General features: G+C 35.7%; 1 protein-coding gene across 4 annotated transcripts; it reads left to right on the forward strand.

Annotated features, from left to right (window-relative positions):
* Window positions 1-4,059: 4,059 nt before the first annotated feature.
* Window positions 4,060-12,475, forward strand: hexa (hexosaminidase A (alpha polypeptide)). 4 transcript variants are annotated; one of them, XM_043228733.1, is made up of 15 exons: window positions 4,060-4,409; window positions 5,443-5,535; window positions 5,723-5,788; window positions 5,886-5,932; window positions 6,014-6,124; window positions 6,482-6,583; window positions 6,793-6,925; window positions 7,317-7,497; window positions 7,599-7,685; window positions 8,498-8,570; window positions 8,663-8,837; window positions 9,955-10,209; window positions 11,271-11,361; window positions 11,461-11,568; window positions 12,284-12,475. In XM_043228733.1, exons 1-15 carry the CDS (start codon window positions 4,166-4,168, stop codon window positions 12,372-12,374), a joined length of 1,857 nt encoding a protein of 618 aa, XP_043084668.1. In that variant the 5' UTR covers window positions 4,060-4,165; the 3' UTR covers window positions 12,375-12,475. The 4 variants fall into 4 exon arrangements, with proteins under 4 accessions (XP_043084668.1, XP_043084670.1, XP_043084671.1 ...); XM_043228735.1 differs by lacking the exon at window positions 9,955-10,209 and having other exon boundaries at window positions 4,061-4,409; XM_043228736.1 differs by lacking the exon at window positions 8,663-8,837 and having other exon boundaries at window positions 4,062-4,409; window positions 10,035-10,209; window positions 12,289-12,346.
* Window positions 12,476-13,610: the final 1,135 nt, after the last annotated feature.

Raw genomic sequence — 13,610 nt, forward strand, 5'->3', positions numbered from 1 at the left:
ATTCTGGTTACCAAACCCCTGAATTAAGGTGTGTGTGATAATGTGTCAGAGAGAAAGAGAGAGACACACACGGGCGAGTCTGCAGGTGGAGGTGTGATACAGACGTCAGGACCCGAGACAAACCCCCCGAAGGACTGTTACGTGCGGTGAGCGGCCAGACTCAATTCAGTCATCGACGGTTACTCGTTTCTCGAACCGGGCTTCGCAATACTGTTCCCGCGAGATAAATGCATCTGGCTTCTGCGTGTTTTTTTCTGTATAACCGCCGTGTTCGTGAACGTGCGTGTAAATACTACGCCTGATAAAAAGGACATTTTGTGGTATTGATACTCAAAGATCGACTTGTTTATGCCACGCGATGGGAAGGAATGAGATTGTGGGGTGGTGCGTGTAATATGCGCGCGAGGATATTACACGGACGCGACACACGTGCGTGTCATACATAAGCCAATTTCATGTGTCGTTGTTCTGTATAGAAAAACCTCAGGTTTAAATACACAGTACTATTTAGTGCAACGTCCCTCAAAACAGAGTTCAAACAATTGTGTGTGTGTTTTGTTTGTTTTCTCTCGTTTTTGCTTCTTTTGTAAAAACCTCAGCTTCAAATGCACAATTATCCAAAAATAAACCCAAGATAAACCTTTGTCACGTGGTCTTTGTTCACTTTAACTGTTTTGTTTCTTCTTTTGTTTCGTAAAACCGCAGGTACATTTCTGCGCAAAGATAAACTCACCAATCATCGATTTCGATAGGGGCCCTTTTCACAAGACTGTGATGACGCTCTAAATGGCCATCAGCATTGAAATACTAATAAACCACTTTTGCGTCCACTTAAAAAAAACGCTTATATGTGAGGGATGGTCAATTTAACATCTCGGTAGAGTGTCCTATAAAACAATATATAACTGTACACAACTTCAGACTAACCTTTAATCCGTGAACTTTGACCTCTCCGTCACGGTTTGGTCCAGTCAACGTTCAAAGTGTCTTATTTTATTTGAACATGTTGTAGTGTGTAGGCCTTGTCTCGCTGTCGTCGCAAAATTAAATGTTTTAATGAAACTCTACATGCTGTTATTTATGGCATGAGTAAGTCCCGAACCTCAGCGTTACTCCTGAGTCACTTTGAGAAAGAAAGTCACATATTTTATAGAGATATCCTGAGGCCAGGGCAGGTGGATTCAGACAGACTCACTCGCCCTTCCCTGTGAGAAAGCATAGTACCTCCTTAAACGTGGTGCTCTTGTTCTTTCTTCAAATATGAATAGACCAGAAAGCCAACCTGCAGTGAATCCGTTACGGCTAAAATAAACCACTGTCACGTACACAAAGCATGAAGACGCTGTCTGGAAAAACTATTTACGGTTTAACAAACTGACCGGGGAAAAAAATGATGCAGAAACTGCTGTTTTGAAGTGGTCTGTTTCGTTTTGCTTTATTATTTTTGCAGATAATAGTCCATTAATGTTTTAAAATACAATTTTAGGGGCTTATGGCTGCTGGTGTGAACTAGATCAAGGACTGCAGAACAGTAACCACAGAAATCATCAGTCAGAAAGAAAATGATTGTGGTTACAAAAGTTCATTAGACAATTTAACATGAACGTTAATGTTTCAATGAAGGCACATATTACTTATTATGATCACCATGTGCAATTACGATTAAGTTACATTACTAATGTCTGATAAAAACATTTTTGGTTGAGTTTTTAGCCTTCGAGGAGAGATTATATGGCTATCAAGACAAAACATTCAAAAACTAGGCCAGAGATCCAGACCAAGACCATTTTAGGATCTTGTGTGAAATGAACCGTGCGATTAACAAAGCGCAGTAAAACTACAGTAAACGGACAGGCTTAGCAGCGTTTATACTGAATGATTAAAAGCGAATATAGAATTACGCTAGAGTTTTCAACAACCACGAAAAGCGGTGGTTCAGAAAGTAATCGTTTGGAAACACTGGCTATTCCAGTTGAAGTCCCAAAACAAAACAAAACAAACAAAAAACGCAGAGTGGACAAACGAAACTTACTAATAATCACGTAAGGTTTATTAGTTGACAATAATCATCAACGCACACCTAGCTCTGGGCGTTTTACATTAGACTAAAGCTGTGATTAATTCTCAATAACTGTGTTTTTACAGCATGCTTGGAGTGTGTTCGCGTTGCATTGGGTGCGGCTCTGTTAAAAAGCAAATAAAATGAATAATAGAACAAAACAAACCAAAAAAAAAGAAGAAGAAAGGTCTATAACAACAACTATAAACGTTAAGGCAAAATCGTCACTTTCCCATATACTATATATATATATATATATATATATATATATATATATATATATATATGTATATGTATGAATATTCAATGAATAAAATGCAGAAGGGTCAATAAGGCGAATATTTCTCTCCCTGGTGTGACAGTGAACGCCGTGGAAAATTATAATCATGTTAATCACAGTGATGAAATCTTTTGGTAAGGGTTTAATAGCATTCGCATGAGTCACATTTCGTCCCTGTCACATACAGTGCAGTATTTGACGCAGTACAGTAAGCGTTTCCGGCCGGTGACATTCACAGAAGCGGAACGGGGAGTAGATGAAGATTGTGACATAAAGTTCACTTGATTCTATGAAAAGATGAGTGGTGACACACAGGGAGGGGTTTCCAGAGAGAGAGAGAGAGAGTGTGTGTGTGTGTGTGTGTGTGTGTGTGTGTGTGTGTGTGTGTGTGTGTGTGTGTGTGTGTGTGTGTGTGTGTGTGTGTGAGCGTGTGTGTGAGCGTGTGTGTGTGTGTGTGTGTGTGTGTGTGTGTGTGTGTGTGTGTGTGTGTGTGTGTGTGTGTGTGTGTGTGTGTGTGTGTGTGTGTGTGTGTGTGTGTGTGTGTGTGTGTGTGTGTGTGAGTGTGTGTGTGTGTGTGTGATTTTACACATCCTCCACAGCTCAAACAACCAGATACAGAGACTGAAATAAATCACTGGTGTTACAGCTGCTTCATGATTATTTATTCACTTATTTCATGATTTTTTTGTATAAAGAAAGTCTTAGGGTTTTAAGAGGCTTCTCAAATGTGCTGAATAGAGCTTAACACAAAACCCGACTTTGTCTGTTTAGGTTGGCCGCTTGACTTTCACTCTGGATAACGCTTTATTTTTATCCAGGGATGATTGTTTAATAGCAGTTGCATAATGTTTGCTTTTGTTCTTGAACAGTGGTGTTATGACTGATGCTAATTTGATCTAATTGAGCTGTTTCGGGTTCTCTGCAGGCTCTGCAGGGTTCATCTGATGATTAGATGTAGTGTCCATTCGGACGGGAAATCCTTCGGTAACAAAACTGAAAAAATAAAGCAAAAAAATATTTGAATGGAAATCATGTTATTCGTTGAACTGAAAGGACTGAAACGTTGCTGAAATAATGTTTTAGAAATTGTTTTGCTGTGTACTACCGCCCTCTAGAGGCCTTTTCTGACTGTCAAATTTAGTTTTTTAGTTTTTTTGTCGTTGTCATAGCACCAATAAAAAAACAAACAAACAAGAACAAACACAGGGACAATAAACATTTTATAAAAAGAATATAATACAATATAAAATAGCTAGGGTGATTGCACTGATAATAATAATATACTATAATATTTTCTCAGTAATAATAATCTATAATAATCTATCTTCGCGATTCAGTTTCTTCAAATAACAAGAAATTAACAATTACAAACACTTTTATGCTGTAAGTCATAACGTTTTAATTTACCTTCCTTTTTATTATCCTACTTAATATTCAAACGATCCCGAAAATAAACCACGTGACTCAAGATGAGCCAATAAGACGAGACAATACAAGATAATGTGATAAAAAATGACCAGGTTGTTTCAGGTTGGCCATAAATTGTACCTTTTTCTTCTGCACTAATCGTATGGTTTTTTTTTAGCATTTCTTTTTTTATGCTCCAAGTCCTATTCTTTTTTTAATTCACCTTCCTTTTTATTAGCCTACTTTTAATATTCAAAACAACCCGGAAACAGACCACGTGACTCAAGTCGAGCCAATGCGGTCGCTCTCCTCGGGTCACGTGATCAAAAACGCCGCTCTGACCGGTGTTTTGAGTCTCGTAGTATTTAAAATGTCATGTCAGTGAGCGTCAGCTGTGGAGCTGGGCGGAAGTGTCCGGTATGATGTCCCGGGCGCGGTTGTGTTTACTAGCGGCGGCGGTCGCCGTGTGGCTGGAGCGGGCGGACGGGGTCTGGCCGCTGCCGCAGCAGCTCCATCAGTCCGCGGACAGGTACGGTCTGAGCCCGCGGCTCTTCTCCTTCTCTTACGGGAGGGACTCGGCTGCGCAGACGGGGTGCTCCGTCCTGGACGCCGCGTTCAAAAGATACTTCTCCATCATATTCCCGGACTTCACGACGGGATCAGGTCGGTCGATGACTGAGAAGTTATAAAACTTCCGTGTACTTCCGTGTGGTAAGATGGACGTGCGTGTAAGAAATAAACAAGACGGTAACACAACGTAGCATTAGTTTAAAACTCATTATTTCAAAATATGAAATGCTAAAATATTATATACAATGTTAAATGTTATAAAAAAGAATGAATAAAATTGATATTTTTAAATCCACAATGTTTTATGCCATTTTTCTTTTATTGTCTAATTATTTTATATATAATTTATAGTATGAAACGCTAAAATATTAATACATATTTAATAAAAAATAAATAAATATTTGATCAAATGTTTAAAAATGTTGATCAGTGTCATAGGTGAACCTGGACTACAAAACCAGTCATAAAAAATAATCAAATCAATTTGTGATGTATTTAAATCTATATATTATTTAATTATTTTATATATGTTATTTAAACGTATGAAAATGCTAAAATATTAATAAATATTTGATAAATGTGTCATACGTGAACCTGCACCATAAAACCAGTTATAGGGTCTTTTATATATATATATATATATATATATATATATATATATATATATATATATATATATATATATATATATATATATATTACACATCATCTGAAAGCTGAATAAATAAGTTGATATATGGTTTGTTATGATAGGACAATATTTGGCTGAGATACAGCTAGCCTTTTTGCAATCTGAGGGTGCAAAAAAGCAATGTATATTATATATTATATTAATATATTTAAGGTAGGAAATGTACAAAATATCTTAATGGAGCATGATCTCTACTTAATATCCTAACGATTTTTGGCATAAAATATTTTTGACCCTTGCATTGTTGGCTATTGCCAGAATAGTACAGCAGAAAAACAGGCCAAATGTTAATTTTTCAGTTTTGAGCTGCACGAGGAAATTCAAAACGGTCGTGCGAAAAGCTTGTGGCCGTCTTAAAACATCCTCGCATTCAACTGAAACAAACTTGCGCTCTGAAACCATGCGTGCTGATTGTGTTACTGTCTATCTGAGCAGAACGTGCGCTTCAGACTGCACCCTTTGTCGCGACGGTGAGCGTCAAAACCAGAGGATGTGACGGCTACCCTGACGAAGATTCAGATGAGAGCTGTGAGTGTCTCCCGACCGTGACCTTTGACCTCCGGAAAGTCCGCTCCGTTAAAAGGAGCGATTTGCACGGGCCGCTTCCAGCAGGGGGAGGCATTCCTCTTCGAATCCAGTCATTTAAGAGCAGTTCTGTGTTGGGATATCCGATAAGACGTTGTGACGAAGCTGTGCTGGTGTTTTGTTGTTGCAGATGCTCTGAGTGTGTCGGAGGGCCGGGCTGAGCTGAGATCGGTGTCTGTATGGGGAGCTCTGAGAGGTGCCACTACATGCTTATTGTCTCTTTTACGCTTCGCTGGACTCAAAAGCACTAGCTCTAACAGTTGTGTATTTTTCTCATTGAACCTGAAAATCAGGTCTGGAGTCCTTCAGTCAGCTCGTGCAGCAGGATGATTATGGCGCTGTGAGTATTTAGTCATGTGCTTGCGATGGATGTCTGTGCTGTGTTCATATACTAATTAATTAACTCAATCTTTCTATGAAGTATTTTATCAACAAGACGGAGATGGTAGACTTCCCACGTTTTGCATTCAGAGGACTTTTACTGGACACTTCAAGGCATTATTTACCTCTCCGTGCTATTTTGAATACTCTGGTATGTATTTGGCTGCAGACAAAAAAACGGTAATGTTGCAAAATATTATTACAATCGGTTTTAAAATATCATTTATTTCTGTGATGTAAAGCTCTTTTTTGCTGCTAAACCATGATGATTTATTCTGAAGATTATTTTAATAAAATAAAAAAAAAAGCATTTGGAATATATTGTATTGTAAATGTTATAAATTAATATTAATATTATTATTATTTTGATCTCTTCAATATATATATATATATATATATATATATATATATATATATATATATATATATATATATATATATATATATATATATACACACAATTAATTAATTTATATTTCTATATGTATTTATTTATTTTCCCACACAGGACGCCATGGCCTACAGTAAATTGAATGTCTTTCACTGGCACATTGTGGATGATCCTTCTTTCCCGTATCAGAGCCGCACCTTTCCCGACCTCAGTAATAAGGTGAAGATGCTATAAAATGTATATATTTTAAGTCAGTCAGTCCCCAGTCAGCTGCCAAGGACAACATTTTCATTTAAGTGATTTCTTTTTTTTTTTATTTGAGTTCTTCATCTATTACACGCGTGTCTTATTTGTGCCTTATTTCACGAAACGGAAACACTTCGTAATAGTTTTAATGAAAACATCCGTGCTACACATTGTCGTTCCAGGGCGCTTTTCATGCGTTCACTCACATCTACACGCAGTCAGATGTGATGAGGGTGATTGAACATGCCAGAATGAGAGGCATTAGAGTCGTCCCTGAGTTTGACTCTCCTGGACACACTCAGTCATGGGGGAAAGGTACACACACACACACACGTGCACACACACACACAGACACAGACACACAGACACAGACACACACACACAGACACACACAGACACACACACACAGACAGACAGACACACACAGACACAGACAGACAGACAGACAGACACACACACAGACAGACAGACACACACACAGACAGACAGACAGACAGACACACACACACACACACACACACACACACAGACAGACACACACACACACACACACACAGACACACACACACACACACACACACACACACACACAGACACACACACTGCTTTTCCTATCATTATGTAGCGATGTAATGGTATTCATACTGTAAAAACAATATTTTCTATATTATCTTAATAAATAGCATTGGTTTGTGTCTGTTCTCAGGACAGCCAGGCCTCTTGACTCCGTGTTACAAGGGCAGTGTGCCGTCCGGTTCATTCGGACCCGTCGATCCGACCCTAGACACTACTTACAGGTTCATGGAAAGCCTCTTGAAAGAGGTGAAGTTCGTCTTTCCTGACTCTTATGTTCATTTAGGAGGGGATGAGGTCAGTTTTGCCTGCTGGTAAGCATCACTGCCGCACGATATCGTCTCGTTTTGAGCTTGACTGCTTTAGCTAGAACGGTGGTGTCTTCATTTCTAAGAGGTTGTTTTCTCTCTAACAGGCAGTCGAATCCAAATGTGCGGAAGTTCATGGAAAAGATGGGCTTTGGGAAGGACTTTACTAAACTGGAATCGTTCTATATGGAGAGGTGAGCTGAAATATGATTAAATTTTGTTTAAAAAACAAAGGCAACTTCATGTGTGCAAAAAGTTTGCCATCTGTTTTTATTTACCATATAAAAAACTGTTACACTCACCAATTTATATGATTAAAAATACAAGAAAAACTGTGATTTTGTGAAATATTATAATTTAAAATAAGTTTTCTATGAAAATCTACGGTAAAATGTCATTTATTTCTGTGATGTCAAAGCTGTGATTCCAGCGTCATTATAGTCTTTAGTGTCATATTCAGAAATTGTTTCAATGTGCAGATTATATAAGAATACTTATTTTCAGGATTCCTAGAAAAAGAAAGCATTTATTAAAAAGGATTTATTTTTTGTTATGGTTTAAATTATGTTACTGCCACTTTTGATGCATCCTTGCTGAATTATTAAAAAAGTAAAAATAAATAAATATAATAAAAAAATTGATATATATATATATATATAATATATATTTTTTTTTTATATATATGTGTGTGTGTGTGTGTGTGTGTTGTTGTTGTTGTTGTTGTTTTATTAAACATTATTCTTAATCTAACATTTTATTTTATTAGGTTTAATTCAGATTCTGCTGAAAATAAAAATGTTTAAGACATGTTTAAACCATTAAAAAGCACTTATATAAGCACACCCGTGTGTAGATAAAATGTAGTTTTTGACATGTTAACAATGGAAATGTTTTGTCTCCTGATAACAGTGAGAAATTCTTTAGTTTTTCAGCATGAACACAAGAAACGGCACATTCGTGAACCGTGGCCATGGTTTTTCACTGTGTCTCTCTTTACGTCCTTCAGTATAATGAACATGACCGCCGCTCTCAACAAAACCTCCATTGTTTGGCAGGACGTGTTTGACTACCGTGAGCGGGTGAGTAAAAACAGTCTGGTTAAGGTCGCATTGCTTGCATTCAGACGTGAGGCGTGTTTGATCGAGACAGGAATGAGACGGTTCTCTTCCAGCCCAGATCTAAGTACGTGGTGGAGGTTTGGAAGCAGGGCTGTTACCTGTGCAAGATGCGCCGGGTGACCAAGGCGGGGTTAAAGGTCATCCTGGCGGCCCCTTTCTACCTCGACCTGCCGATACCTACTCACAGCTGGGCCCGTTTCTACAACGTGCGGCCCTTAGCCTTCAGGGGTCAGAGCATGAGTGCAGCAGACTAACAGATACTAGAGACTGCAGTGCTGTGTGTGCTGTGACAATCAAACTAACTGCACTGATAAGACTGACTGATTTTCAGTTTGTATTTAAATGTAATTCAAATCATTTAATTTTTGTTTATTTTAAATAGATTAAAATTTAATGTTTTGTACATTTTATTAGCTTTTTAAAAATATATTTAGGATTATTATTATTATTATTATTATTTTTTTCAATTATTATTAATTTTAGTGATGTATGCATGCAGCTTCCTGCGAAATCCTTTCCAGCTTCTTTAAAATATAAATTATTATTATTATTATTATTATTATTATTATAGGTTTATCAGAGTTTTTGTGAATTTAAAGATAATTTTTTGTTTAATAAAAACTTAACAACGTAGCTTTAAAATGATGTAGTTCAGTTATGTGTTTATATTTTAGTTTATTTCGGTTGCCACCAAAAAACATTTTTAACAATTTTTACTAATTTTTAGTTTTATTGCATCAGCTAAGCAGGTTCATTTAAAAGAAAACCATAAAAATAGTGACATTAACATTAACTAAATAAATAAATAAAAGGTTTATTTCAAGTAGTTGTCAAGGCAACATTTCTCATTTAGTTTATCTTTATGTACTAAAATAAGTAAAACAACAAAAGAAACAAATAACAATTACAAAACACAACAAATATGTAACTAAAATAAGTATTTTAATTCAATTTAATTTAAATTCTTTCATAACTGAAAGAAACTAATGTAAAGTATAATAATTTTATCCATTTTAAGATAGCACTGTAACTACAATGTGGGGGGAAAAAAAAAAATCATGAAATCCTGTGGCCACGATCATTGCATCTTGTAACCAGAATCAAGAGTCGAATTTATATATTTTTGAGGTGAAACACGCGTCACACAAGTAGTTTCTATCAGAAGATATATAAAGTTATATATAGATATTGTTTGAAGGTCTGAACCGTGCCCTAGTGGTAAACCCGTTGAGCTCTGGTGCTCTTTTGGATTTTTTGTGTTTGAATCTAGCTTGCAACATTTTCAAAATCTCGTCTCGTCTCCCTCCCATCATTTTCCCATCCTGTCTTCGCAACACACACCCAGTAAAAGCCTCAAAACGTGGCGCGCGTGCGGACGAACGAGGCAGGTCCGCTTGGCGTTTGAGGTGTCTGCTGCTGTCTCAGATTCCACAGGACACGGTTCTGGAGATCTGGAAGGGAGCGAAGTACCAGGCTGAGCTGAGCAGGATGACCCAGGCCGGGCACAGGGTCCTGCTCTCTGCCCCCTGGTACATCAACCACATCAGCTACGGCCAGGACTGGCGCGACTCCTACGCTGTGCGGCCCCAGAACTTCTCCGGTGTGTGTGGAGCAGCATGTCGTGTCAGAGATGCACCGAATGTTCGCCGACCGAAATTGTTCGTCGGGGGTTTTTAACATTCGTTTACCTCTCGGGAAAATCTGGCAGATTAGTTGTACTTTATGAAACGGGTTAAAATTGATGGTTGTTTTTAGATAATTGCATTTGTGTTGAGATACACCTTTAAGAGCTAGCTATCCTATTTTGAAGTTTTTGGTCTTTCTGACACAAGAATGAGTTTCCCTGAATGCAGCTGGTGGCCTCGTGCTTTTTTTTTTTTTTAAACATCATTCAAAATGATTATTGGGTTAAATTCTATATTTGCTGAACTTTTTTCAATATTCATTTATACATGAATGTCATAAAATAACACTGGGATGAGTATAATTACACTTTTCTTTTAAAATCAGCATTTAAAAAAAGCCCAATTTATAAACATGTTTGATAATGTCTTAAAGCAAAAAATAAATAAGCTATCAAGAAAGGTAAAACTAAAACAGCAACTAGAGTAGAGCTAAATATGTGGGTTATATTTATTTAACAGTCTTACCGGCATTTAGTGGTGAAACCCTGCCATTACATAGGAACATAATTTGCCTTAGATTTCTCTATTTTAACCCTAAACACTATTTGTAATTATTTCATAATTATGCCATTTTTTAATATAAAATAAGCTTTTCCTGTAAAGTTTAATGCTGTCTCTTTATCACTCCCCAGAATAAAATGTGATTGTGAAATATTCAGGGTTAAGTACATTTTTTTAAATTTATGCCATTGTGAAACACGCTGGGGAAAAATCCTGAAAAATCCCGTTCAGCGTTTGGCCTTCGTGTTTCATTTACATGTTTTGCTTCAGGCCAGAATTTTAATTTCGGTGCATCTCTACAAAATAAGTGTTTTAAAAGCAAACGGGCAGTAGATAAGTGATGATTTTCAATTATTTTATGTAATGATGTGTGGGTGTTGTTTGCTGTGTTGTGTTTGTAGTGCTCTGGTGTGTTTTCAGCGCACGGCTGCTGTGCTCGTTTAAATATGTACGTTTTTTTAAAACTGTGGTTTAGGCACAGACGAGCAAAAGAAGCTGGTGATTGGTGGAGAGGTGGCCATGTGGGGGGAGTATGTGGACGCCACCAATCTGACCCCGCGCCTGTGGTACGACTAGAAGAGTCCAGATTATAGATCTTCTGTGTTATACATCTGTGTTATAGATCTTGTGTGTGTGTGTGTGTGTGTGTGTGTGTGTGTGTGAAGGCCGAGAGCCTGTGCTGCAGCGGAGAGGTTGTGGAGTAATGAAGAACAAACCCTGAACGCAGACCTGGCCTTTCCACGTCTGGCTGATTTTCGCTGTCAACTCGTGAGGTATCAGAAATATGATATATATTATTAGAGTTTATTTGCAAAAACGGATAACTCATATCGTGTTTTATTGCGTCTGCTAACTGTATTTTATTTTTTGTTGTTACTTTTTTTTACCTGTCGAATGATTAATGATGAATAATTAGATCCAAAAGTTTTTGCATATAAATATGTTATGCTTATATATTAAATATTGTTGTATAATGTAAAATATAGAAATCCGAATAAATAATTGCATAAGCATGTACATTTTTTCAAAATGTATGTGTTTGTTTTTTTCCAAAAATAAATATACACAGAATATGCAACAAAAAATAATTTTTGCATGTGATTAATCACGATTAATAGTTTGACAGCAGTAATACACGATTATACATATGTGTGTGTACATACATATATATATCATATGCTCACCAATTTGATCAAAAAGTACATAAGAAAACCATAATATTGTGAAATATTTAAATTAAAAAATTCAGTATTTTATATAGTTTTCTATTTGACTATAGTTTAAGATGTGTGTGTGTGTGTGTGTGTGTGTATATATATATATATATATATATATATATATATATATATATATATATATATATATATATATATATATATATATATATATATATATATATTTCTTTAAATGTATATGTATTTCTATTTGTGTAAGAGGTTTGTTTTGGACGTGATCAGTGGTTTGACGGCTCTGTGTGTGTTTCTGCAGGCGAGGATTCGAGCGGAGCCTCTCTTTGTTGGTCACTGCAGACATGAGTTCGACGACCTGTAACACTCTGGAAGATATATATAATATATAGATATAATTATATATAATTCTAACTTTTTTTTTTTTATTGATCATGCACACTGACTTTTACCAAAGAGAATGTGAAATTTATTAATAAAGATCTATTCAAGATTTTTTTTTGTTGTGCATTAAATTTAATGATTTAAATAATATATAGAATAATTCATAATAACAACAATAATACATTTACCCCTACATACGAAGTCGTTAAAAATGCAAACAAAATACCGTATATAAAAGAGTGAAGCTGTTACCGTAGCGGCGCTAATTCATCATTTCAGGGACAAAGCTTAGGTTTTCTCCTGTTTTCTCACATTGGTAGAGTCTGATGTAAACAGCAGAGGTAAAGTAGCTCCACGTTTAATGAAATCTCCTGCCTCTGCGACACAATCCCGTGTCAGAGCCGCGCGGGAGCAGATCCTATTAACTCTGATGGGGTTTATACACTCCATAAAGTAGGACAGCGGCCAAAGCTACACTCCACTGCTGCTGCAGGAAGTCAATCGGTCTTTGAACACTATTCATAAAGCATTTAACGTAGTTTATTATTAATATTTTCTCAATTTAGTTTTAGTAATATTGTTACTGGCTTTTGTATTTTTTTTTTTTTTTATTTGAATTATTTTTTACCTATTTAATGTATTTTTACTGGCTTACGATTAATCACGATTTTGTATACATAATAAAAGCGTGTGTGCTATGTATATGTACATATAAAAATATATATGTAAATATTTTAGAATAAATCTACATATATATATATATATATATATATATATATATATATATATATATATATATATATATATATATATATATATATATATATATAATGTATGTATGTGTATAAAAAAAAATCAATTTCATATATATATATATATATATATATATATATATATATATATATATATATATATATATATATATACATTTATTTAAATATAATAATTCTAATAATATGTATAATGCAGTGCTGGGCAACAATCATATCCAAAAATAATAATAATAAAAATTATATACATATTTAATTTATTTTACACATACATGTTTATTTTAAAAATGATTTCACATTTTAAATTGCAATGAAATCAAAATGAAACGGTACAATATTTGTATGTCTTCGTACACAGCCGACATCCACAGGTGTTATGTATTTCAGCGATTAGCGCGGGTTGGTTTTTTGTTTTCTCAGTTAATAGCAGCTTGATCTTTTTTTGATGATTCAGCACGTAATAAGCCTCTGGAT

This window comes from Puntigrus tetrazona, chromosome 25 (genome assembly GCF_018831695.1).
Source record: "Puntigrus tetrazona isolate hp1 chromosome 25, ASM1883169v1, whole genome shotgun sequence".
NCBI lineage: Eukaryota > Metazoa > Chordata > Actinopteri > Cypriniformes > Cyprinidae > Puntigrus > Puntigrus tetrazona.